Source organism: Ornithorhynchus anatinus, chromosome X2 (assembly GCF_004115215.2).
Source record: "Ornithorhynchus anatinus isolate Pmale09 chromosome X2, mOrnAna1.pri.v4, whole genome shotgun sequence".
NCBI classification, from domain to species: domain Eukaryota; kingdom Metazoa; phylum Chordata; class Mammalia; order Monotremata; family Ornithorhynchidae; genus Ornithorhynchus; species Ornithorhynchus anatinus.
Window position 1 is genome coordinate 9965436 of NC_041750.1, and position 27550 is coordinate 9992985.

Sequence of the window (27550 nt, forward strand, 5' to 3'; positions counted from 1 at the left end):
AAACTAAAAGCACAGAGGGGGGGAGTGCTTGCCCCTGAGCCACACAGTATGCAGAAGGAAAGCTGAAATTAGAACTCAAGGCCTCCAGCCACCCTATTCACTGGTCCTGGTATTTTTTTTTTTTTTTTTAACTTTCCCCTGGAGGGCTTGAACGTGACTACAAAAAAATCCCTCAGAACATCAGCTAAGACAAGGAAAAACTGCTGAGTGCATTTTACGATGCATTTAATCAATCTAATTTGAAACAAATTTAACACAGAATTTCAATCAGGTACAGAATAAGAAAGGTAATAAACCACAAAACACAGTTCAGAAAATGTCCTCATGCTGGCCCTCAGAATCCTTCCTGAAGCAATGGCTACTCTTTTCCCTCAGTGACTTCATGAAGTCACATCTGAAGAAGGCAGGACTTGCATAAATTTCTAGCCTATTCAATGTTGTCTTCCAACTTGGCGAACATAAATATAATACGGTAGAATTAGTTTTAAGGATTTTGTGCTTTCACTAAAAGACATTTTTATGTAGGTTTTTAAGAATCATAGAGTGATGGTAACATGCTCTTGAAATTTTCAGGAAAATAGGTTTTTTCTAGAAGGACCCTTCAGTAGAGAAGCTAGTTATATGAAAAAGAGGTAGAAGAGGTTTTTTCCCTTCCAAAATTTGATTTACAATAGGGAAGGAAAAAAATGCTGACCTAAAATTATGATTAAATCATGTTCACTCACATTTAGACTGTGAGCCCCCTGTGGGACAGGGACTATGTCTGACCTGATGAATTTGTATCTACCCCAGTGCTTAGAACAGTGTTTGACACATATAATAAGCACTTAAATACCAAAATAAATAAAAGACTGCAGAAATAGAAGGGGAAAAGAAGAAATTAGCACATATGTTTCCATGGTGCCTTTCTTACTGCAAACTGAAGCACAAGGTGGGCAAGAGTATTTTCTTTTTGGTATTAGCTCCTGAATGAGTCACAGTTAGGGTGAACGCCAATCATCCTACCTGAATGAGACTTTAGAGTGGGGTTGTTGGCTACTGTTACTAACACTTGCAAGGGAGTTTCAACAAACAAAACCCTTCACAAGTAAATTTGTATAGAAACCTTGTCCTGCAGAGTTAAAAAACATTCAAGCCTACAGTTCCCCAACTAAAGCTGCTGAGGCTCACCCTGTCATTTGTAATAGCACTAACAAATATAATAAAAATAAAATAATGAATGGTAGTCTCATTGGCTGGCATTTTTTTTTCTTCAGCCAAAGTCTCCTGCATGGAGAATAATTTGACCCTTCCCAAAATAGGCCAGGGAAGTGTCTACCTGATGTTTTACCTAAGTATTTACTTTGTCCATCATAGAGAACATTCACTCTGAATCCTGACCAAATATTAGAACTAAAAAACATATTTTCAAATGTCCCAGAGTAGATCTACAGGGCACTTTTCTCTAGCTAACAAATTTGAATGAGGCCCCCTTCATACTATAAGGCTTTGGTATGATTATCGTTAGAGAATTATCACTGGACTTCAAGCCCAATCTTCAACAATTGATATGAGCTCCACAACATATCACACTTTTGGTTACAATTCACAATCATGTTATATGGAGACCATAATAGGCAACAGCCTATGAATGCTACCTCCCACCTTTTAGATAAAAAGCTAAATTGTGTTTTTACAATGATGTGTTCTTTACATTAAGCATTAAAGCATTGTGCATATTTGGAGGTGACATGCAAAGCCTTTAATATCCTTAAGTCTAGTGTAAAAAAATAAACTCACAAGTGAAACAGCATCTGTGTCCACAATCAGGGATAGCAACTGAGTACAACAGTTCTCACTAGTTGAGACATTAATATTTGCTGAGCAAAACTAAAAGGAGTAAGATTATAGTGCATGGAGATTGGGAGTCCTTTTAATAATTTAGCTAAGTAGATAAAGTCTTTAGCCAAAAAGGCAAGTATCAAAGTCACTTTTAGAAAAAAATCAATAGTGTTCTACAGGTCAAGAAGGAGAATACAATAGCTTTACAGAGGACACAGTTCACAGCCGATGCCTATGCTGACAGTTACTCAAGAGAAATGTATGTGAAGCACATACTGGCAGGTTATAGAATGACAATCCCTTTGTGACAGCCAGAAAATTAACAGTGGGTTTGCCCTCTTCACAGGTTAAGGGTGACGTCCCTGAACAAAATACCAGACACTTGTACAATAACAACTCAATGATTTTAACTGCATCTATCACTATATCTATATCCTTTATTTCTTCAAATAGGGGAAACTTTTTTTTCTGGGTTTAATTTACTAAGATAAAATAGAACTGGCCATAAATATTTCAAGACTTCAAACGAAGGGAACACAGGGAGAGGAAAGAGCAATGTGTGTTTTATGTTAATCATATGATTTTAGAAATTTAATTGATGACAGGAAGACATTGGGTTTCAAAAAACATTTCATACAGTCTGTTAAAGATCTGACATCCATTCCAAAGACAAGCTCTACATTTAATATAACACTATTGTTTTCAAAAGGCAGTGACCCTGCCACACAGGTGCAGACAACAAGATCAGAATAAAATTACCTCAACGACAGAAAGCCAAAGAAGATGAGTAACTTAAAAAGGCAGCAACATGATTTTGAAAAAATAAATAAATCCTTTTTTTCTTTTTCTTTTTTTTACAAATTATATTCCACTGAATATTCCAAAGAATACACAAAAAGGCTTTTTTGGTGCAAAGAAACATTTAACTGTACATTTTTAATTTATACCCTTCAAAAGAAGAAAATCTTTCACAGCTTCAGGCAAAGGGGTTTCTAGTGCTTTTTGTCTTTCCGTAGTGTACATATGCAACTCCTTCCAAACCACCAACGGGGAGGAGGGACCATCTGTAACCAGGAACGTTAAGTTTGCCATCCTCAAAAGCTTCGGGTCTACTACCTGCTGCCACTTTTTGAATTTTTTCCCCCTTGTCACATCATTTGCACACATCTTTTAATGGATCAGAAAAGAAAAATTAACCCTCTCCTTTTAATCAATATGAACTTTTTTGAAAGCGCAGACATAATGGCATATAGACTTGAAGCAAATAGACAATGGCAATAAGAACTTTTTTTAAAAAAATATAAATCATTATGGTTTGTCTCCTGGACATCATGCTGGTTCTCTAATCCCAGTGTCTCTCTGTGGTCTATAAAACATTAGCACAAAGCAAATACAATGATACCCTTGTTGTTAATGGGGAATTTTTCTTTCCTTTTAGCCCTCATTATCTGTAAAAAAATATATATACAAGGGGTGGGGAGAGAGCAAACAGTGCAAAAGTAAAAAAAATATAAACTTTACAAATATACAACCCTGAACTGAAAAAAAGTGCAAGGGAAGGAAGGGGAAAACACATGAGTAGAAATATAAAATTCACACCCAGAAAGGGAGTAAAAAAGGAGACATCTTTGGGTGGGGAACAAATGTGTAAATTGGCAGAAGTTGGTCCCTATGTCTCTCCTACGTTCTGTATGGTACCTGGCATATCATGGGTGCCAAATAAATATTAAGGGATCGTGATGACAACTGTCTTGCCAGGAGCCATTTTAAATTGGGCATTATCTGCTGCTGTTAAAATCATTTTGTCCTGGTTGAAGGTAACTACAAACTAGATTCTGGGCAACCTATTAGCTCGAGGAGAGCAGGGACCATCTAAGAATTGACTGGATTTGTAATTTGGGGGAGACTAGCAGAACCAAGGCTAATCCCTATCATCTACCCCAGAGTTCATTCATTTAATCGTATTTATTGGCGCTTACTGTGTGCAGAGCACTGTACTAAGTGCCAGAGTTCTAAGGCAAAAGTAAACACTTGCACTCCTGAGAGGGGCAGGGGAGTGGGTGTGTGTGTGTGTGTATGTGTTGTGCGTAAGCATAGTAACTGACCACAAAAGTAGCACCTGGTTTTGTTTTTAAAGTCACTGCTGCAGATCAGTCCACAGATCATCTTCTGCTGCAGTTCCTTGTCTGTTAGTCCTTTGGTTAGGAAAACACCTCCCTTAAATTTGGGAAGGGAAAAAAGTCCCATTTGAAGAAGACTGGGATGACTGGCCTTACATCCAGAGAATCATTTCACCGCTTTTTTTCCCCTCTCCTCTTTCTCCTTCATTTGTAAGAAAAACTCCCCCAATAAGAAAAATAGAAGTCCGCTGCCAGAAGATTGACTGCATTGCCTACAAAAATAAATATATAAAACAAAAATCCAAGCAGACAGTCAAACTTCACACAGCCTACTCCAAGCATTCATTCTTCTGCGATTTCTCTTTTCTTTCCTTCCAAAATATGGAGACCCCAATTACCCAGGAAACATCGTGCGGTGAGTTAGTTTTTTTTAAATTGGGGAAAGAAAATATATTCTATTCCCATAAATGAGCAGCAGCATTCGGGCAGAGGCACTTTGTGGGTCGCTTTCATGCAGCATCATCTTCCAGGCTTACAATCTGTCTCTGTCAATAAAAATGGTAAATGTTTACTTTTCCACCAGTCTTGAAAAAAGCAAACAATAAAAAACACAACAAACCAACCCTGCATAATCCCAGAAAAGATACCACTGGCTATCACAGGCCCTGAGTAGGTATTGAACTCTTGTGATCAGATTCAAATTATTTCTGGACTACACTGAACTTGACCAATCAGATCAAAGGCTGGAGAGTTAAGATGACAGATTCAGTAGCGGCTAGGGCACAACTCAGAATTAGGGAAACAGCACGTGTAGAAACATATATTACCGAAGGATAAGTGTAGCCATCCTGACTCTTACAGATATGAATCTCATCCTCAGTGGTTTTCTGATAGACAGGATTGTCAAAGTTTATGCTGTTGATGTTCTTGAGCCGCCAGTTCTTCCACACAAGGAAGGCACCAAAACAAATTAAAATGAATAGGACTGCAGAAAGATGAGAAGAAGAAACATTAATTGTACTGTTTTTACTGGTGAAAGATGGAATTTTTTAAAAATGCACACTAAATTTGCAAACTACAAAAGGATTTCAACTTTTCTATTATGGCACTGCCCCCAGACAGGATGGCTGGTAATTCGAGAAGATGGAGATAAATTAACCAAGCCCTCCAAGCCCAGAGCCTGCAAAGGCAGCTAGCTCAAAGGCCTGAGAATATTGCAAAATCACAAACCAGCAAGTGGGTGAATGGCTCACTGACATTTCATCAGATGCCCAGAAGAATTTGGGAACCACTCTTCCTAATTCAGCAACCGAAATTATGGATTTGGTGTTAAAAAATCAGTAGAGGACAAAGTGGATCGACAGATAAAACTGCAAATCCATGGATGTCACATGGGGCCCTGGAGTCCACGAAACAGTTCGTTTCATTCTTCAAAGGGCATTCAATGTACTGGCTCTACCTTACCTAGTGGCAGGACAATAGACAGGGCTGTAGGACCGCCTTGCTTCTCCTGATTTGTTTCCGCAGCAATATCACTTTGCGCTGCTGGAGAGAAAATTGAACATCAGGCACAACCAATTGACAGTAATCTAGTTTTACCTAACTCCAAATAGGAAGTAATAATGTTGGTATTTGTTAAGCGCTTACTATGTGCAGAGCACTGTTCTAAGCGCTGGGGTAGACACAGGGGAATCAGGTTGTCCCACGTGGGGCTCACAGTCTTAATCCCCATTTTACAGATGAGGCGCAGAGAAGTTAAGTGACTCGCCCACAGTCACACAGCTGACAAGTGGCAGAGTTGGGATTCAAACCCATGACCTCTGACTCCAAAGCCCGTGCTCTTTCCACTGAGCCACACTGCTTCTCAGGAAGTGGAATAGCCTAGGTGGAAACAGCAGAAGACTAAGAATCAGGATCCTGGGATTCTCATTCCAGTTCTGCCACTGGTCTGCTCTGTAACTTTGGGCAAGGCTCTTAGGGTCTCTGTACTTCAGTTTCCTCAGCTGTAAAATAGGGATAAAATTCCCATTCTCCTTCCCTCTCAGATGATAAGCCCTGGGTTGGATAAGGAGTGTGTCTGATCTGATGGTCTCATAGCTACCCCAGGGCTTTAGCCTAGAGCAAATGCTTAATAAACACTGCTATTATTAAAATGGTAAACAGAATGCTATCAACCCTAAGGACATATAGTGCACCCAAGAAGTCCCAGCCCAGCAGAGGGTCCATGAAAGGAGAGCATACCTAAAAAAGTCTCTCTCCTCATTCCCAACTTGTGTGCTCCCCTCACCCCTATGGCCCTGCATTCCCTCACTCTGCACGTCTTCTCCCTTTCACGGAGAAGCAGCGTGGCTCAGTGGAAAGCGCACGGGCTTGGGAGTCAGAGGGCATGGGTTTGAATCCCAGCTCTGCCACTTGTCAGCTGTGTGACTGTGGGCAAGTCACAACTTCTCTGTGCCTCAGTTACCTCTTCTGTAAAATGGGGATGAAGACTGTGAGCCTCACGTGGGACAACCTGATTACCCTGTATCTACCCCAGCACTTGGTGCTCTGCACATAGTACGCGCTTAACAAATACCAACATTATTATTTTTTGTATTTATATTAATGCCTTTCTCCTTCTCTAGACTGTAAGCTAATTTTGGGCAAGGAATATGTCTCCCAACTCAGTTATACTCTACTCTCCCAAGCGCTTAGAACAGTGCTCTGCACACAGTAAGCCCTCAATAAGTACGACTGATTGCTGCTCAGCTCGATTATGATGTACTGTGAGTAGGACAATTGTTATAAGTACCCTATCACCTACACACTAGTGGCCAGGGTGGGGGGGGAAGGGGGCCCTACCCTTTCTTTAGGTTTCCTTTGGGGCTCCAGATTTCAGGCTTATGCCAATGAGTCCAACCATGGAATTGTTTACTAGATTTTTAATAACTCAGTGGATGAATACAACTAAATGAACACCTAAGATTTTACCTTGTTGAGACATTGTGACCATCTCTGGTGTAGTAAGATCAGGGAAACCCTTTGGGTGCTTGATCAATAATTCGGTAGTGGAAGGCTGGAGTCTGGTTTTCTGCTCCGGGGATGTAACGGTAGTTACCAATCGAGCAAGGGTGGTAATCTGCTGTGTTGTGCTTCTCGTGGTAGAAACATGAGGTGATACAGCACCTAAAGGAAGTACAATGGCTTTGTCTATTATTATAGTGTATGTGGTTATTAGTCCTTTCTTATATATTCTCTACAGTTCCTAGACTATTGTCAGAAAGTGCATTAGGGCACCACTGTCGTGATTTACTACTTGTGGAGAAGGGCCATGGCAGTAAGCCAAATCCATAAGTTAATACTCAAGAACCTGCTTACTGTACCTCAATCTTACATCTCCCTCATTGCCAACCTCTCGTTCTCTTTCTACGCCTGGCCTGGAACGCCCTCCCTCTTCATACCTGACAGATAATTACTCTCCCCACCTTCGAAGCCTTACTGAAGGCACATCTCCTCCTAGAGGCCTTCCCTAAGCCCTCATTTCCTCTTCTCCCACTCCCGCCTATGTCACCCTTGCACTTGAATTTACTCCCTTTTTTCACCCCTCCCTCAGCCCCACAGCACTTATGTACATATCTGTAATGTATTTTTATTTATGCCTGTTCCCGCTCTAGACTGTAAGCTTGTTGTGGGCAGGGATCGTGTCTCCCAACTCTGTTACACTGTACTCTCCCAAGCGCTTAATACAGTGCTCTGCACATATGAAACACTCAAATACGATTGATTACTCAACCCCCTTCCCTCCTCCCACATAAATACTTGTGACAGGGCAAAATGAACATGCCCCCGCCAAAAGGGCAGTCTTTAACCAAGCTGACGGCCAGAGTTTTAAAGCTTTCACAATAAAATTGGCAATGCTGAATTCCTCCAGGCCTATACCTTTAGTACATTTTCTCATATCTTCTGCTAGTTGCATTCCATCAGGACAGACACAGGTATACTTAGGTGAGTGTTGGTTGATTTGTGGAGCAGGGAGGCACAAAAACTGGCAACCTCCATTAGGAATATGATTCTTCTCACACCAGTTTTCACCTGTGAGGAAGAAGAGAAAGTGAGCCCACAATGGCTATGAGCACAAAAAGTCCAACCACATTCCCAGAGAAAACTGAAAGGATGATCCACCCACATACAGATCAGTCGCCAAGTAAAGCCAGGTCATTCAAGGAGAGAAGGAAAGTAGAAAGAAAAGTTTCAAATCAACTTGCAAAATTCTGTACATTCAAGCCAGCCATTACCTGTAGGCTGTCTCAGGTTGTGATATAGGATGATACCCTCGGGAGATATTAAATTTTCAGCCACCACATTAATATCAGATCCAGTGAAGCGGTTTGCACTGAAAATAGCTTCATTCATGATATCTGTCCAAAATACTTTATCCTAAAGGATGATTTAAAAAGTGTGTGCCATTAACCAACAGCCTTCCACGCCCACAGGACAAAAAAAAAATTCATATCATGCCTGGTAAAATGAATTAGCTTTTCCACCCCCACCTCAGATAGGAAAGTAGACACATGTACACAAATCACTCAGTTAAGCGGGATAGGATCCTCTTGTTTAAGGCAAATGAGGCCATTGAACTTTGTACCATGTAAGGTACAAACAATCCAAATGACTTAATATTAACAATATTAGTTAATATAGTGATATCATTAATATCACTCACCCCATTTCCTCGCTAACATATCTGAGTTATTTCAAAGTCCCTTTTCATACTGTAAGCCTCATCTGGGACAGGGACTATGTCCAACCTAATTAACTTGTATCTACCCCTTAGAACAGTGTTTGACACATAGTAAGCACTTAAATGCCATAAAAAATGAAAAATTGCTCAGGGGGCAGGATGGTTAGCTTATCTAAAACTTCCCTCTCCCCAAACTATTTATAAATGGACACTTTCATGGGGATCGGGGTGATGAAAGGTCAATAGAAAACTTGAGAAAATGTTTATTTTCCCAAACCAAACCTGTCCCTCACTCCTCATCCTTAGTGTTACATATTCCAACAGGAACTTTTCGCCATCAGTGGCACTATCTTTGAGAATGAAGGACAATGACAACTGCTGCTCTTTCATATAATTTTGCAAAATTGAGTACCTGTATTCATTCTGCTTTCCCTGTTAGATTGTAAGCTCCTTAGACCTTCCTCCCTTCCTAAACTAAACTGGAAACAGTCCTGCCACAGGGGCAGTCCTGATTTTGATGGATCTGTTTGGGGTCACCAAATGTATCACACCACCTCTGTGTGATGCCTAGAAAAGTGCTTTGTATTATGCATTCAATAAATACCGCTGTTTGATCGTGAATCCCATGTGGAAAAGAGACTGTGTCTGAGCTGGTTATCGTCTATCTATCCCAATGCTTAGTACAGTGCTTGGCATGGAATGAGGGCTTAACAAGTACAATTATTATTTGACTGATTAAATTAAGGCATAGTATGGATCATACAAAAAGGGAGCTAGTTTGGGGGCCCCTGTGGGAAGGAGGTTGAGTCTTGCACGGGCCCTGGCTAGCCTAAGGGGTTAAACCAAGCAACTGAAAGGAGAGGTGGCTCATGCCTCACATGGCTTCTACTAAGCACAGAAGTCCATGTATAACTATTTGGGAGTAAAGCTCCATAGTACACAGTAACACCCATGTTACTTCCTGCTAAGCCAAGTCAGGTTCACCCAAAAGGAAAAAGAGAGTCCACTTACTGGTCTTAAAATCACCATCCTCAATTCAAGTTTGGGTCAACCCCCAAATTTTGACCCATGCAGCACCCAAAACTTGTTTGGATTATTGGTTGGGGGTGGGGGAGGAGGAGAAGAGAGGGGGAGAGAGACCTGTGACTATGGAGCTTAGAGCCACTGTGCAAACTAGATACCATTGCACAGGAAAAGGTCCAAGGGTAGGCAAGCTTGTACCAGGGAGAGATCAAAGTTTGCCACAAATCCACAAAATAGATAATCCACTTGCAAATAATTGAGAGTTGACCTGTAGGAACTTTTAAATGACAGACTCACCTCAAAGACTGCCAGGGAAAATGGGTGAGCTAGTTTATTTTGATTCTCAAGCACTGTCTTCCTATTTCCACCGTTGACATCAACACTTGAGATCGAGTGGAGCTTCGAGTCTACCCAGTATAGACGTCCATTTGAAAGATCTAACACCAACACAAGAGTACAGAGTGAGGACAAGATTCAAATATCTATAGATGTTCCGTTAGGTGAGTTATGGGGAGATAATGAATTCCCTCTTCTAGGTGTTTTGCTGCCTTGGAAAATTTCTGAGTTAATATTGTGTATCTCTTTTTAAACATGCTTTACTACATCTTATTACTACCGGCGATCTCTCCAAGACAGAAAGCAGTTTTAAAAGTGCATATGGTTCAACATTTTCTGATTGAAAAGTTTCCCTCTGAGGAAGACTACTGATACAGTTGAAGAATCTTTAAAATTGTTAAATTTAATTTTTGGACTTTGCTAAATATAACAAAATTGTAGCATCCAGCTCCTGGTTCTCATATACCCAAACATCTATTTAATTGGAATAATCCTATATTGGGATCTTAAACTATTACCCACAGATAAGAGGAAAAAAAAAAGGTATGCTCTTTCCTCCATGTGCCCATGTACTTTTACAGTTTATAACATACCTAGAGTAAGTCCATTAGGCCATTGGATTTCTTCAGTCACCAGTGGGAAACTGTCAACTCCATTCAGACCCCCTTTTTCAATCTTAGCAGGAGTTCCCCAGTCAGTCCAGTACATGAAACTAGGAGGAAAAACAGGGGATGTAAATACCTAAGCCGTACAAACACTGAAATGAACAACTTCCACCTAAACAACTTAATACATTAGAGCTAGAGTTTTTTTTTAAAAAAAAGGGGAACTCTTTTTTTTGGTAAAACAGACACCACAGGTGGCCAAGCTTCATAAACAGAGAAGCCATGAACTAAAAACGTAAATAATAATGTTGGTATTTGTTAAGCGCTTACTATGTGCAGAGCACTGTTCTAAGTGCTGGGGTAGATACAGGGTAATCAGGTTGTCCCACGTGAGGCTCACAGTTAATCCCCATTTTACAGATGAGGGAACTGAGGCCCAGAGAAGTGAAGTGACTTGCCCACAGTCACACAGCTGACAAGTGGCAGAGCAGGGATTCGAACTCATGACCTCTGACTCCCAAGCCCATTCTCTTTCCACTGAGCCACGCTGGCTAAATATAGCCAAGAGTCAGAGTAACCAAGGTGGGAGGGGTGGAGAGCCAGACGGCTAGGGCAGAGGACAGGGCCAACACTGGAAGGGCTAACTCAGTGGCCCACTGCAGCCTACCACCTCTGCACTTATTAAATAAGAAATATTACAAACCATACAGCAAGTGAAGAATTACATGCAGTTCTCAAACTTCAGTTTGGCCACCCGGATATACACCAGAATGAAATACTACAATGTAAATTAAAAAGGCACCTGCCTCAAACGGCTTTTGGTGTAGACAAGTATATTAACGCCAAGAATGCCAACTCCACGGGGGCAACTGTCCCCAGTGCTTTCTCACATGACCTAAGGTCTTCACTGAAAACATGAGAAAGACTAAAAAATGGTGGCTTCTTGGCCTGTTAGCTCTTTGAAGCCTGTACCCACCCAGTCCCCATTCCCCCTAACATCCCTGCCTGCAAAATGAAAAGCTGACACCTATGTATCAATGTACCCTCTTTGTACTCACGGACACAACTACCACCAGTAAACCTCTTCTACTTCCCCCTCGAAACTGATATATCTTTAGAAATACATACCCTTGCATAGGATCCACTACAATAGCTCGGGGTTTAGCCAATTCCTGCTTGAACAGAGTTTTTCTCTTTGAGCCTTTAGTATCAGCCACAGAAATGGTGCCAGGAACTGAGTCTGTCCAGTAGATGTTGCCGTGAATCCAGTCAACCGCAATGCCATCCGGGGCTTGAATATCCTCACCGATCACAGTGTCGTGGGTGAGGTTGTGAGCCTTGTCAATTTCAGTGCTACAAAGAGAGACAGAGGCCATTGACTTATGAGCAAGTGCTCTTTGAACAACCTGTTTTTCCATCCCTCAGTCCCTTGGACTTCCCTTGGAAATAGCTATGTGTTTGGAATGAACTGCACATAGCCTGCCTGAGGGGTTAAACCAAGCAACTGAAAGGAGAGGTGGCTCATGCCTCACATGGCTTCTACTAAGCACAGAAGTCCATGTACAACCATTTGGGAGTAAAGCTCCAGAGTACACAGTAACACCCATGTTACTTCCTGCTAAACCAAGTCAGGTTCGCCCAAAAGGAAAAACAGAGTCCACTTACTGGTCTTAAAATCACTGCCCTCAATTCAAGTTTGGGTCAACCCCCAAATTTTGACCCATGCAGCACCCAAAACCTGTTTGGATTATTGGTTGGGGGTGGGGGGTGGGGGAGGAGGAGAAGAGAGGGGGAGAGAGACCTGTGATAATGGAGCTTAGAGCTTAGGTAAGCAGACTGGGCCAGTACAGGAATCTGGAAGTGAAACCAAGCCTATTTTACCTGTAGATCTTATTTTGTGCTAGGTCAGACCAGTAGATTTTGTTGCTGGCAATCTCTACGTCTAGGGCCACCACATTCTTTAGATTTGTAATGAGACTAGTGTACTCGCTCCGATCCAGAGTCATTTTCCTCACTTCGTGGCGATTGGTGAAAAAGAGGTATGCAATAGTGCCTGGAGGGTGGAAGGAGAAGCAGTTTAGAATGGCGGCATAGATCGTATCTAGGATCTAAAGAAATGAGTGACTCCAGAAGGCCACATAACGTGACTGTGAGAAAGAGGTATTCTTCCCATTGCACCAGTCTCAGAGGGCAGAAGCGTCTGCCCTGAATGAGAAGTGTTTTATACAACAAAGCAGAAATCAAAACATTTTGCACATTTGGGGAAAAAGAAAAACATGGATTCATTTTAAGGTAAAGAGACAGCAACAATGCTACAACCTCCCTGAGGCTAATAATAACAGGGCAGCTTTTAAAAAACAAAACAAAAAACCCCCCACAGCGCATGTTATTGTTCCTCACTGTCAAACCCAAGTTCAATAAAGTTTCTTTGATCCGGTTGTTCATTAACTGTCTAACTTTGAGAGTAAATATTCCATTCTTTGGATTAAGTGTAGGTCCTTTTACTTTGGTTTTCTATAGCAAAGGTCAAGTGATGAAATAAAATGTGGGGTAGGCTGTCCAGGAGCAGTGTGGCTTAGTGGAAAGTGGAAAGGCTTGGGAGTCAGAGGACATGGGTTCTAATCCTGGATTAGATGCCTCCACCACTTGTCTGCTGTGTGACCCTGGGCAAGCCAATTAACTTCTCTGTGCCTCACTTACCTCACCTACAAAATGGGGATTTAGACTGTGAGCCCCACGTGGGACATCCTGCTTACCTTATATCTACACCAGTGCTTAGAACAGTGCTTGGCACATAGTAAGCACTTAAATACCATAATTATTAATATTTGGGGTTTATTTTATCGATATCTGTCTCCTCCCCTCTAGACTGTGAACTCGTTGTGGGCAGGGAATGTCACTGATTGTTGTCACATTGTACTTTCCCAAGCTTTTAGTACAGTGCTGTGCACACAGTAAGCACTTAATAAATACAACTGAATGAATATTTTCCTCTCCCTTTTATCCTACTTTTTTCTTTTATTCACTTTGCTTCTCTTAAATATGGGGACGTATTAATGAAACACATCAGAACTTGCAGGCTTACCAATTGCTTTACAGGTTTTGGTGATTGGGTCAATCTCGTATCCTTCATTACATTCACACTTGTAACTTCCTTCAAGATTCCTGCAGATCTGGCTACAGGTCTCTGGGATCTGGCATTCATCAATATCTATGAGTCAGAGACAATCAATCGATCAATCAACTGTATTTACTGAACATCTACTCTTTAGAGCGCTATACTAAATGCTTAGGAGAGTGCAACAGACTTAGCAGACCTTCAAGGAGCTTACAATCTAGCAGGGAAGGTAGCCATTAAAAATAAATTAAAGGTAGAGGGAAGCAATAGAGCATAAAGGTATATAGATAAGAGCAATGGGAGCTTAAGAGTACTAGCTCTTAGGTGACTCACATGTTCTCAAATGACAGTAATTACAATAATTTGGGGAAGGGGGGGGGGATTGGGAGAAGGGAAGGCCTCTGGAGGAGATGTGATTTCAGAAAGGACTTGAAGATGGAGAGAGGCAGTGGTCTGCCAGATGTGAGAGGGGAGGAAGTTCCAGGCAGGAGGGAGGGCAAGAACAAGAACAGAAGGAAAAGAGAATGCAGCATGGGGAGTAGATTGGCTTGAGATACTGCCATCTTAAACTGCTCTCTATCACAAATACTACTAAGGGAAAAATATTCCATAGGAAACATGAACATAAACACCCTATACTTGGATCTGCACCCTTCATTTACCTCTCCTTCCACTCCACAACACTTATGCACCTAGCCAAAATTTATTTATATTAATGTCTACCTTCCCCTTTAGACTGAGGTCATTGTGGGGAGGGAACATGTCTGCCAACTCTGTTATACCTGTACTCTCCCAAGCCCACTGCACACAGTAAGTGCTCAATAAATGATTGATGAAAATTTAATATCCTGGGCCTTTCACACAGCTGAGTTGAATACCATATTCACTCACATAATCCCCCACCTCAAACACACACTCATTTTTGAGGCGGGAACATAAGATTGTTTTGTAAACAGAGTTGAAAGAGGGATAGGGTCAGAATGCTGCAGGTATGAACTCCAAAGTGAGCAGGGCTATTGAGTACCTAGTGTATGCAGCTTGCAGTAAAAGAATTACATTAATTCCCCACTTAATTGCCCCTCTCCTGTTTCAGAGTTGAGAAAATTGTGTCCAAAAAGTGGGGGCAATTTTGTAAGTAAATACAGTATATTATGTGCTCTGAGAAGGGACAATTATTGTGTGGAGGGTTGTCCACTGAGAAATGGATGTCAGAAAAAGCTTAAGAGTAACATTAACCACAGAAAATGAAAGGAAAACTGAAGAGGATATGAGTTATTAGTAATAACAATTTCACGGTAAAACTCCAAAGTAAAAGTAATGGAAAGGAAGGCAATAAATTGCTCAGGAATTTACCTTCACATCTTTTCTGATCAACTAATTGGAAACCATCTGGGCAGAGGCACTCATAGCCAATCTTGAGGTCATTACATATATGGGAGCACCCTCCTTTGTTATCTAGGCACTCATTTGTACCTGCCAGAAGGAACACAGAAAAAAACCTCATGAACCAGATATTTTGCTTTAGATCAAACTTCAGTAGAATTTTCATCCTGGAACATTTCCTCTCCTACACACATTTCTCGAAGTGGAGCTGTTTTAATCATCGACCTCCAGAACCATTCTGTTTTCCCAACTCATCACCAAGGTCAAGAACCAAGTATATTCGGGTCTTCCATCACGTGTGCTTTTACTACTCACTTTGGTCAGAAAACCGTAAATGGAATTAGAGAACGTTCTTCTGATAACGTGCGCCTAATTAGATAAAACACAGTTACAGTGGGGCACGAAACAGTTGTGCAAATGCACACGGTGCAAACCAAGGAATGTGTACTATGGCGTGAGTTTCTGAAAATGCAGTTCATCAGGAAACCCCCAAGTTATAGGAGAATCAAGTGTATGAGAAAAAATTCGGTTCTGTTTCTCAATTCTATATTTAGTGTCTTCTCACCCCAAAATGCAGTCGATTGCATTCCCAAAAGCTCTAGCTATATAGTCAAGGCACTTCTGCCTCTGGAGTCCAGTCCCCTATCACACACACATACAAAATGGTGTCATTTATTTCCCAAACTGTACCTACCACACTCCTTGAGAGGTTCGTCAGACCAGTCTCTGCAGTCTCTGTGGGCATTGCAAACTTTGTCCTGAGTGATGCATTCTCCACTGTGGCATTTAAACTTGTTAGGACCATCACACAATGTTACTGTTATGAACAGAACAACAAAGATGTGCCATTAATTGTCACCACCATTGCTTATCCTCATCAAGTCTTCGTTCGTAGATAACTAGCTAAACTCTTAGAGGCAGCAGAGTCCTCCAGTGCTTTCTTTCTTTTGTCATTCCCAAGTTGCCCCTGGAAAAAAATTCACATTTTAGGAATAAGCAGGACTTGCTGCATAGCTTACCGTTGGCACAGCCAATCTCATCACTCATGTCTTTGCAGTCATACTCCTTGTCACATTGCCGACTGCCATGTACACACGTCCCATCGTTGCACTGAAATTCATCTGGGCGGCAGGTTGCTTTTACTAAAAAGGTGAAAGGCCAGAGATGGGCAAAGGATATTCCTTTTTCTAAATTCGTTGCCTCGGTGCAGTAATCAGGTGTGGCGAAAAAGTGAGTTCTCAGTTTCTTTTAATTTCTTTTTCAAGGGCATCACAATTGATGATGTTTTCAAATTGTTCGAAACAGTGAAGGGTAACAAAGCAATCTAAACAAGTCATACCCCTGGCTTGGGCACTACACAAAGCCATAGGATTATTTGAAATAATAGCAATAATAGTAGAATTATTTGAAATCAAATCAATGCTATTTACAGAGCGTTTCCTGGGAGCAGAACACTATACTAAGCCCAAGGAGAGGACAAAACAACAGAGTTGGTAGACATAATAATAATAATAATGTTGGTATTTGTTAAGCACTTACTATGTGCTGAGCACTGTTCTAAGCGCTGGGGTAGACACAGGGGAATCAGGTTGTCCCACGTGGGGCTCACAGTCTTTATCCCCATTTTACAGATGAGGTAACTGAGGCACAGAGAAGTTAAGTGACTTGCCCAAAGTCACACAGCTGATTAGTGGCTGAGCCGGGATTCGAACCCATGACCTCTGACTCCGAAGCCCGTGCTCTTTCCACTGAGCCACGTTGCTTCTCATAAGACATGTTCCCTGCCCATAAGGAGTTTACAGTCTAGAGGGGTAAACAGTTAACACAGAATGTTAAATTGGACCCACGGTAGTAAAGGATCATACCGTTCTAAGAAATCTTTTAGTACTCTCCCCCATCCCCCTGGCCCCCAAAATCAGTCTACTCTGGACATACCACAATTCTGCTCATCTGATTTGTCCTTGCAGTCAAAATCCCCATCACACTGCCAATTCATGTGGATGCATTCCCGGCTCCCACAGTGGAACTCCAGGAGAGAGCACGGTTTAGTTTCTTTGACTTTATCATGCCCATGACAATTCTGAGGCCATTCATCCGAGCCATCATCACAGTCATGGTCACCGTCACAGATCCACAGCTTGGGAATGCATGCAGAGTTGTTGCACTGGAACATGGCAGGGCTACAGGTAGGGACAGGGCAGGACTCTTCATCACTCCCATCCTCACAGTCATTGTCCTTGTCACAGACAAACTCTTGAGAAATGCACTTTCCATTGCGGCACCGGAACTTATCGCTGGCACAGGTTTTAGGAGCTAGGAAAGGACAAAAATCTGCTCAATTTAGCCACACCCTAACCTTTCTGAAAATCTCCACTTTAAACCGTCAAATAGTGTAGGAATCAAAGTCCCCAAACACCACCCCTGAAAAGCATGAAAAACAAAGTCACTCATCTCAGAGAAAACGTGACTGGCCAACATCGTTGTCCATTTTCAATTTGGAGTGAGGTGTTAGGAGTTGACCTATTCAGGAATACTTATGGGATAGTCTGGCTCTGAAAAATCTTCCTGGGAAAATCCCCTGCCTGAAGGCTTGGGAGCAGAAGCTTCTTTAACTTTTTGACTGTTTGCTCTCCAGCTCCAAGTAGCTCTCAAAGAGCCACTGGGAACCAGATGTGGCCCCAAAAGGTTCCCACAGGCACTGGTGTTTCCCCGCTATCCTGATGGGTCAGTCAAGCCAGATATACCAGGGTTATCATCTCTCACTCAGAATAAATTAGCCCAAACGTGAGAATACTTACGGCAGTACTTCTCATCTGAGCCGTTTTCACAGTCCGTCTGGGAGTCACATTTCCAGGATAAGGAGATGCAACGATTGATTCGGCCGCCACAGCTGAATTCTTCTGGCTTGCAGGTTACAGACACTATAAAAAAGAGAGAGTAAGACACATTTTCTTCAGACAGCTCGGGAGCAAGAGCCTCTTCCAGGCTTTCTTTTATTTTCCTTTAGGAAAGAACAACACAACAAAGAACTATTCTATGGGGATGGAATTAACTATGTTCAAAAGAGAAGCTGCGTGGCCTAGTGGATAGAGCACAGGCCTGAGAGTCAGAAAGACATGGGTTCTAATCCCGGCTCCGCCACTTGTCTGCTGTGTGACCTTGGATAAATCGCTTCACTTCTCTGTCCCCCATTACCTCATCTGTAAAACGGGGATTAAGTCTGTGAGTCCCACGTGGGACATATGGGCTGTGTCCAATGTGATTAGCTTATATCTCCTCCCGAGTTTAATACAGTGCCTGGCACACAGTAACTGCTTAACAAATACTATTTTTAAAAACCAGCAACACTTCTAGAGAATCATCCATTAAAAACTCACCACAATTACATTGCAAATGCAACTATTTTAAACTGAATCATACGACTCTACTGTCATACTTTCCCAAGCAGTGAGTACAGTGCTCTGCACAGAGTAAGCATTTAATAAATCCCATCGACTGATGGATTTTCCTCTGAAATACACCTCTATCTCAAAAACATCCAATCAAGCTTACGTTAGACATTAAATTCCTTAATTTGGTTAAATGGGTTCACTTATCATGGTCTAGAAGTAGTTTCAATTATGTACAAATATGTCAAGAGTGACTCACAGCAAGTATCTGGTGATTCGTCAGATTCATCCAGGCACTCGGCAGTGCCATCACATATCCACTTGTAAGAGATACAACGCCCATCTCTGCACTGGAATTCATTTCTCTCACACTTGTTCACTGCTGTAGAATTAGGAAGCACATGAAACAGAAGGAAAGAGGGTCACCACATTAAAATACATGATCCAGAAGCAGACTAGATAAAATGAGATCATTATTCTAGTACAGTCAAAGAGAGAGAGCTAAGTAGCACATACTACCTGGAAGTGAATAGCCAAATGAGTATCAATCTTAGCTATGTAATGCAATTAAAATGCGTGAAGTACTAGCCAGATTTATAGATTGGGATTTAACAGTTCACACTGTGCTGCACCCCTGCCCGCCTACTCTGTGCCCTAGTGGGTATGTGACTGGCAAGGAAGAGAGGGTGAGTGGCACTGTGCAAACCACTAGCCTTATCCTCAACTCATTTCCGAGGGTTTTCGGTCCTGCGGGACCGATGCTGATCTGTCGTTCGACAGGAGACTCCATCACTAATATTGTAATCTCCTCTCTCACCCTTAAATAACCTGCAAAGTAGTTATCAAAAATGGTGACTCTTATTAATCATCCCAGAAAGAGAAAAATGCCTAGCCCAAGATTAGGGGAGCTATTACAGCCAGTGGGTTTAACTGTAATATTTATTAAGTGCTCACTTATGTGTCATGCATTGTTCAAAGTGCTAGGGGCAGATACAAAATAATCAGGTCAGGCACAGTCCCTGTCCCATATAGGGCTCACAGTCAAAGTTGGAGGGAGAACAGGGATTGAGTCCCCATTTTACAGATGAAGAAACTGAGGCACAGAGAAGGAAAGTGACTTGCCCAAGGTCACACATCAGGCAAATGGTGGGGCTGCAATTAGAACCCAGGTCCTCTGACTCCCAGGCCCTAGCCCTTTCCACTAAGCCATGCTGACTTTCCATTTTTTGTTGAATTTAGAAAATCATCCCTACCTACTGAGGGCCTCACTGAAGTAATAGGCCATTTTAAATAATTTTTCACTAAGACTCTTACTGTCAACAACTTTCCCTCATAGACCTTACATCAAAAAGTATGCATATACTTAAATGTGTTTCCACCAAAAAAGCCTTTTCACCAGAGAGAGAGGACAAAGTCTACTAACATTTTACTACTTGTCTTGGGCAAAAATCACAACTTCTCAGTCCATCATTTTCCTTATCTGTGAAATTGGGATTAAATATCTGTTCTCCCTCCTACTTAGACTGTGAGCCCCATGTGGGACAGGGACTGTGTGTGACCTGTACTTTCTTGTATCTACCCCAGTGCTTAGTAGAGTGCTTAGCATATAAGTAAATGCTTAACAAATAGCAATTATTATTATTACAAATAAAAAGTACTAGAGACCAAACCAGAAAAAGAGAGTCTGACAAAAGAGAAATACAATTAAGCAATGAAAATTAAGGCATTAATCCCAAATACACAAATGACAAATTATGAATTTTAAATTATAAAATATACAGGGGAAAATATTGCTAAATTGTTTCCTTAGAAACTGTTTTCCATCATTCCCTTTTTTTGAGAATGGCTGTGCAATGACTCAGATGCATCCTATAATTCTCATGTTATCTTTTAAATATTGTCATTCATATTTCTGACAAAACTTAAATGAAAAAAGAATAGAGTTGAGATTCACACAAACAAAAGGATCCGTTCTGGCAGAAATGGAAAATTCCAGCAACTAACTGTAATTGATAATGACATGCAAACAATATAACAGTACCATAAATTGGATCTACAGGATCAAAGAGAAATGAAAGGCTACCTAAGTATGCCTCCTTTGAGGCAGTCAATTAATGTAGACCTAAAAATTCTGCATTGGTTATCTATGTGGCCCCAAATCACCAAACTATAATCCCTCCTCTGCTTCAGTTAGGTACCCAAATTTGCAAACGTGGGCAACAACACTTTTTAGGTGTTCTTTGTCACATCTTTTCTTGATTTAAGAGGTGTATATTCTCTTTACTCAGGTTTAACACTGCTTGCATTTAGAACTTCACCAGACAAGGTAGATGAAATAATAAGTTGGAAAATCTATTTTTAGTACTATAAAGAGGTTAGGTGTCCAGAAAGGTTTTTCAATGGTATGTTTTTTTACTATAATGTACACTCCAATCACTGTAAAAAAAGTGAGATTTTTCTATAGACACATTTTTGACCACACCATCATCTTAAATAGTATTTTAGAATCTAGTAAAATTAAAGCAGCTAAAAAGGGCCATCTGGTTATGAAAGGTAACAAGAATGTTAGGTCATTATTTATTGAAAATTTCAGAAATTAATAAATGTCTCATTTGAGAAAAAGACTAGCAAAACACAGCAGACAGGTCCAGAAATTTAGGTCATTTAATTTTTCTAAAGCAGTGATTCTCAAATGTCTTCCTCTGGTGACACAAATACCTTTTGGCAAGTGACACCGTTGTCTATTCAGAGGTGGCACTAAAAAGGGGGCTAGGTGGTGCTGTGAAGTAACCCTTTAAGCCCCTTTTGCAGATGGGCAGGCTCAGGGAGAAGACAAGGACACTAGAAGATTGTCAGCCCCTCCAGGGACAGGGTTTGTATCTAATTCTCCCTGGTGTACTCTTTCCCAAGTGCTTAGTTAAGTGCTCTGCACACAATAAGTGCTTAATAAGTATGATTACTACCACTTAGGGCAGCCTCAGCCATTTGAAGGGGCTACTCCTCAGACTGCTCAGAGGAGCAGCCTCTTCACAAATCCCACTGCCAGAAGGGTAATCAGTATAAATGGAGATCCAGGATTGGGGACCCTTCATTTGGGCACCATTGAAATAGGCCACTTCTCTAGTTTGAGTGGTTATATTCTGTATACATAGCCCCCAAAGCAGCAAGAATCAGTATGCAATTTTTATGCTAAATGGTGCAGGGTCTTTAGGCTACACGGATTAAGGTTAGGTGAGTCAAAAAAAAACTATTCCTAAAAGGAAAAGGATTAGCTCCTTTTGGGGGCATCCATTTTCTTGCAATTAAAAGCTGGTCATCCAACTACCCATTGACCTGACTTGACATTCAATTATCCCTCCTCACAAAAGTCAAAAAGAAACACTATGTGCTTAAGTCCCAATTTGATTCACATCGATTTAGTCGTTTCCTTGAACTTTTGCCATCTCTTGTATAAAGAAGCAGTTGTCAAGAGCATGAAATTCTCGCTCAGTTAAGGACCGTCCCAAAAAAAATAAATGTTGCTGACAAATCTGTCCTTGTCATCTGGCTTCTAGTGACAACTAGTACTTCTAGTGAGAAGCTGCATGGCCTATTGGAAAGAGTACAGGCCTGGAAATCCGAGGATCTGGGTTCTAATCCCAGCTCCCCTGCTTACCTGCTGTTTCACCTTTGGCAAATCACTTAAACTTATCTGTGACTCAGTTCCCTCATCTGCAAAATGAGGATTCAATACCTGTCTCCCACAGCTACATGCCAGTTTAGATTGCTTGACATTTAACATAAAAATGTGGACTGTTACTGACTACTGTACTAATTTTCAACCTAAGATTCCCCAACCTATTTTCACTCCCTTCAGTATCACCTATGCACTTGAACCTTTAACTCCTAAATACAAAGGGACACACGACACATGTATATATCCTTACACTCAGTTGCTTCCCCCACCTGCAATTTATTTCAATATGTCTCCCCCACTAGAACGTAAATCCCTTGTGGGCAGAGATCTTGTCTATTCTACTGAACTGTAATAAGGACTTAGTTTCGGGGTCTGCACACAGTAAGCACTCAATACATACCACTGACTGACAGTTATTATGAGATTACAGAAATGTGGAAACTATCCCCTAGGCAGGGGAAAGTTGTTTTTCCAGACTGGGTCATGGCTTTGCCATGTGCTGAGGAAAAGGCAAATAAAATGCTGAATGTTATGAAGGTTGTTGAGAAAAGTCACTTTGATAGCAAGAGATACAGTGAACTTCATCAGAAAATTATCACTAAATTTAAAAGGGTTTTTGAAATTAAATTTTACCATCTTTTGCTCTTTTTTACAGAACAAAATTTAGAGTACAGTTATTTTTACCAACTGCAAACTTCTCTACTAGACTGTAAAGTTGTGGGCTGGGATCATGTCTACAAACGCTACTATACTGTAATCTCCCATGAGCTTAATACAATGCTCTGCACACAGTAGCACTCAATAAATATCACTGATTAATTAAACATACAGTTGGAGCCATACAATATGATGGGAAATTTTCAGAATTTAGTAGAATGTTTGGAACCGTTAAGAAACTGTCTACTTACAAAGGGTATTCTACTCAGGCAGCTGTCATCCACTTGATGGTTGCTTTTAGGATTAATGTTATTAAACAATCTAGATTTTGCACCAATCTAAAAACAAGTATCTCATCAGAAGCAATTAGGATGGTTATATTTTGGTAAGAGTTGTACAAGGAAAAGAATGCACATATAATTAGAAAAGGTTGGAAAGCACAGATAATAGTGAAGTTTTGGAAAGTGGTCTGCTCAACCTAGCTATTAGAAAACTGACATAGCTGGTGGTTTCCTTGAGGACATCAGCAGGGTCTATTGGTTTTAGGCAAATGAGAGCTCTTGGTGCTTACAATCAAGGGAAATAAAGCAGTTTCACAGGAAGTTAAGAAATAATTTAGGCAATGAGGGCTGTACTTCTTTAGAAATGGCTATAGCAATATGAGAAGCAGCCTCACCTGGGCCAAGGACTTTGTCCAACCTGATTACGTTGTATCTACCCCATCACTTAGAACAGTGCTTGGCACAGAGTAAGCACTTAACAAATGCCATCATTATCATCTCTATACATATTCATGAAATGAAATCATGAAGGTAATTACACATAGTAGTTCTTCTTGATTTCCTGCAACTTATAATCCTCAACATCTGAGGAAGAACCAAAAGTACATTCCTTCTCCCACTAAGCTAAAAGTTTCCATGAAAAATATAATATACAAAAAGTTTTTTACTGGTTTACAGATAAAGTTTGTGGCATCCCTTGCCTTGTAATAATGTGTATTTATTAAACACTATGTGCCAAGCACTGGAGTAGATAAGAGACAATCAGATCAGACAGTCTGAAGGGGAAGAACAACAGATATTTAATCCTTATTTTACAGATGAGGAAAATGAGGCCCAAAGGTTGTGACAGGTAACTTGCAGGGAAGTGGCAAAACTGGAGTCTCCTGTTCCCAATCCTGTGCTCTTTCCACTAAGGCATGATGTATGCGCAGAGCAGTGTTTTATGGTATCTTAAAATGTCCTGAGGCAGCATTCTCTTACAGAGTTAGCAATGAACAGATCAGTGATTTCAGGACAAGAATATCTCGGAAAAAATCCATTATATTAACAGCAATAACATCGCCAATATATGAGTGTTAATTTCCAAATATCTTCAAAACACTCTCTAGAAACTATTATAAGAAATGATACTTTTTCGACCAGCCCCAAATACTACATCTTAAAACCATGATCAAATATTGAGTTTCCGCAGCTCCCACTCCCTTCCACATCACCACCACTCGTTTCATTTGCTCTTCCCTCCCCGCCCCAAAGCACTTGTGTGTACACATATACACACACATATACGTATATTTCTATTTATTTATATTGATGCCTCCTTACTTGTACTGATGTCTGTTTCCCCACCACCCCAGACGGTGAGTCCGTTGTTGAGTAGGGATTGTCTCTATTTGTTGTCGAATTGCACTTTCCAAGCGTTTAGTACAGTGCACAGCACAGAGTAAGCGCTCAACAAAGACGACTGAATAAAAATAATTCTGTTTGTAAACTAAGTTTCCACGTCCTCAAACAAGTATTCTGTTTATATGATTGACCATAAATATTCAAACTGTCTCCTCTTCAGAATCCTTTAAGAACGATCACCAAATTTTAGCAAACCCCTCCAAGAACAAGGCTAAAAACCCACTATTTTATCCTGTACGGACACAAGCCGAGCATCCTTTACTAGGCTCAAATCTGAACTGGGCGAAAGGTCTCTCACTCGGTAGTTGTTCAACTAGGGTGAGATATTCTCACTTGGGCCTCTTTTAAAAAAAAAAAAGTTTGAAGACTCGAACGTTTTTTTAAAAAATAAACAGACACAAAAAATGAGTTTAGCGCTGGGCTGACTGCATTTTATTAGGGCCTTAAACTTCGAATCTCTGATCCCTGCAAGGAAACTATTCCATTCAAGGCTCAGTTTAGAGGAACGAAAGCGAAGAAGGCGGTTAGAGAGCGCGTCAGAGGCCATGACAGAACCAAAGGGCGGGGGGGGGGGGGGGAATACCTCCTTCCCTCGTGCCCCCCGGCCCCGCCCCCTGGCTCGCGCGCTTCGTCAGCTTCCCTTCGTATTGGACAAGAGGAGCGGCCTGAGGATCGCCTGTTCGAGCAGCGACCAATGAAAGAGCAGAGCCGCCCGCGAGCGTCACTCCCTTTCCCCCTTCCCATCGGCGGGTGGGTCTGAGGGGAAGGCGGATGTTGGAGGCTAGGAAGAGTTGGGCGTCCTGCTGCCTTCCCTCTTTTGAATTTTCCCTCAGTCTTCCGCCCGGTTTCTTCGTCAGAAAAGGGAGAGGGAATTCCGTTTAAGTCAGCCGCTTAACGTTTCTTCATTAAGACGTCCTACTTCAAAGGCTGAGCCGCACACACAAAGCTATGTTAACACCCCCTCCCCCCTCAACAGCTGAGGGAGCGGCGGAAAGGGGATTTAATGCCGCCATATTGCGTAGGAAGGACGTCGCCTCCAAAATAGGCTCTCGGCCAAAGTCTTAAGTATTCGGATACCATTTCAGCAGGTAGAGAAATGGTTGTCCCCACCCTGCGGGTGACAGGTGGGAAGAGCTACGGGCGCAAGCGGCACCGGAAACGGTTAATTCCGTTCGGGCAGTAGGAGCATCTGCGGAGGGTGGTCCTGAAGTTAACCCGAGGAGATCATCAAATGGGGGAGATCCCCTGTCTCCCTCGCAGAGAGTTGGACACATTATCATTAAGCGCCCTTGGACGGTCGCTTAATTCAGTGAATTGTACTTGCCAAGCGCTTAGTACAGTGCTCTGCACACAGTAAGTGCTCAATACGATCGAAAGAATGAATGGAGAGCAGATGAGAGACCCGCTGCCTGATGAAGGAAACAATCACGCCAGGAGGAAGAAGAGCAAGTGAAAAAGAGCCTAATTCTCCTCTTCCACTGAAGAAGTGAACACTGGATCACTCTTTCAATGAATAAGGTGTTTTCAGCCTGAAGTACGATTTTTTCCCCCCTCCCCTCTTGAGAGAATGAATGACAAAAAGAATGAATGGAAGGAGGTGGCTCTTGAGGAGAATTAACTCTTGAAGGGGGTGATCGGCCCCTCAGACCACTTAAAATCGTCTATCGCATCAAAGCAACTTATTTCGGTATATTTGTCTCTTGTCCTCCTCGTTCCTCTTCCCTCCACCTTCCCTGACCCGCCACCAAAATGCTCTTTTAAAAGCCAGTCGTAGTTACCGTTTCCTATCATCTCAACTACATTCGAGTTTTTGTCCGTTAAGTCTCAATTTGAAGCTTCCCAAACGTTCACTAAAAACGGATAACCGAACTCTTTAATTCTTGCCAACTTAATGAAATTTATAAAGGTTCAACTGCAGTTGCTGTGAGGACGAACTTAAAATTGGGCGGTCGATAGGACCTAAAGTTTTTATTAGAACACTTTAACACTTCCCACATTCATAATACAGTCTTAAGACACTTTTGATAAGTAAGCCTTACCTGCATATCTCGCAGCAGTTTGATCCGGGATGAAAATTAATATCAAGCTCACCAGGGTTGCTATATATTTCACTTGTCTCATTCTTTCTTTTCCGGCTTTCTTTTCACTCGTTTATTTAGCAGTTAGTACAAATGCCGTCTGTCCTTAATGGGGTTTTAAATTTTCAGAGAAAACCTTACCAAAACTGAACACGTTCTGATTGCAAATGCATGTAAGGATGGAGTTATTTGCAGAATTTCAATATATGTAATTGAGGGGGGAGGAGTCTAAAGTGGGGTGATTTTCAAACCTCTCACCTCACAGCAGGAGGAGGAGTTTTAAACGCATGATGTGACATAGGCACTTAACCCGTAAATCTCCCGCCCAGGTTCATATCAAGAGACATGCTAACTGGCCGGCAAGCAACAAGGATTTTTTTTTCCCCCCTGAATTTGGTCTTTATTTTAAAATATGAACATTTTCCCATTTGGGGGATTACTGGGTTATTTCTAAAATCTAGTTAAAAAGATTATCAAGTATTTTATGCTCTGTACACAGTATGTGCTCAATAAATACCATTGATTGATTCTCTAAGTTAACTACCAAAAACCTTTTAATGCTAAATTGGCATTGGTGTCTTTCCCTTCTTCTAAATCCTTATTTCTTTCTAGTGATTTTATTTTTCCTGTAGATGTTCAAAATATTTTTAAATGAGTAAAAGATGTAAACAAAACAGAGCAGATAAAATACACTTAATGCATACATATTAAAATAAGCTGCAGTACATATGCTCCTCTAAAACCAATTAATATAATGACCCAGAACAGGTTTTGAACTATTATCTTCTCCTTTCAGGTGAAGAAGGTGAAGCAAAATTGGGTAGTTTCCCTGCCCAGACTTGAAATCAAACAAAACCTCAATGGAAAAAGGAAGGTTCCTGGCACATTGCTTTCAGTGACAAGCTTCAAGGACTTCGGTGCTAATTAACAAGAACTAAA

The 27550-nt window shown here is 41.3% G+C and overlaps 1 protein-coding gene across 2 annotated transcripts; it reads right to left on the reverse strand.

Annotated features, from left to right (window-relative positions):
* Positions 1 to 208: 208 nt before the first annotated feature.
* Positions 209 to 26799, reverse strand: LDLR (low density lipoprotein receptor). 2 transcript variants are annotated; one of them, XM_007669824.3, is made up of 18 exons: positions 26573 to 26799; positions 18775 to 18897; positions 17925 to 18047; positions 17062 to 17439; positions 16146 to 16268; positions 15821 to 15943; positions 15097 to 15216; positions 13711 to 13836; positions 12507 to 12678; positions 11754 to 11978; positions 10614 to 10732; positions 9982 to 10121; positions 8216 to 8357; positions 7860 to 8012; positions 6912 to 7106; positions 5406 to 5483; positions 4769 to 4926; positions 209 to 4486 (listed from the first exon to the last, which is right to left on the reverse strand). In XM_007669824.3, exons 1-18 carry the CDS (start codon positions 26652 to 26654, stop codon positions 4451 to 4453), a joined length of 2616 nt encoding a protein of 871 aa, XP_007668014.1. In that variant the 5' UTR covers positions 26655 to 26799; the 3' UTR covers positions 209 to 4450. The 2 variants fall into 2 exon arrangements, with proteins under 2 accessions (XP_007668014.1, XP_001510419.2); XM_001510369.5 differs by having other exon boundaries at positions 5406 to 5486.
* Positions 26800 to 27550: the final 751 nt, after the last annotated feature.

Bases quoted from the DNA above. Each gene is read 5' to 3' on its own strand.
- LDLR (XM_001510369.5), bottom strand. From the start codon at position 26,654: ATGAGACAAGTGAAATATATAGCAACCCTGGTGAGCTTGATATTAATT. The intron at 11,979-12,506 runs GTAAAATAGGCT...CTCTCTTTGTAG, and splicing joins GCACAAAATAAGATCTACAG to CACTGAAATTGACAAGGCTC. The intron at 10,733-11,753 runs GTATGTATTTCT...TTTTCCTCCTAG, and splicing joins GTAGTGGATCCTATGCAAGG to TTTCATGTACTGGACTGACT.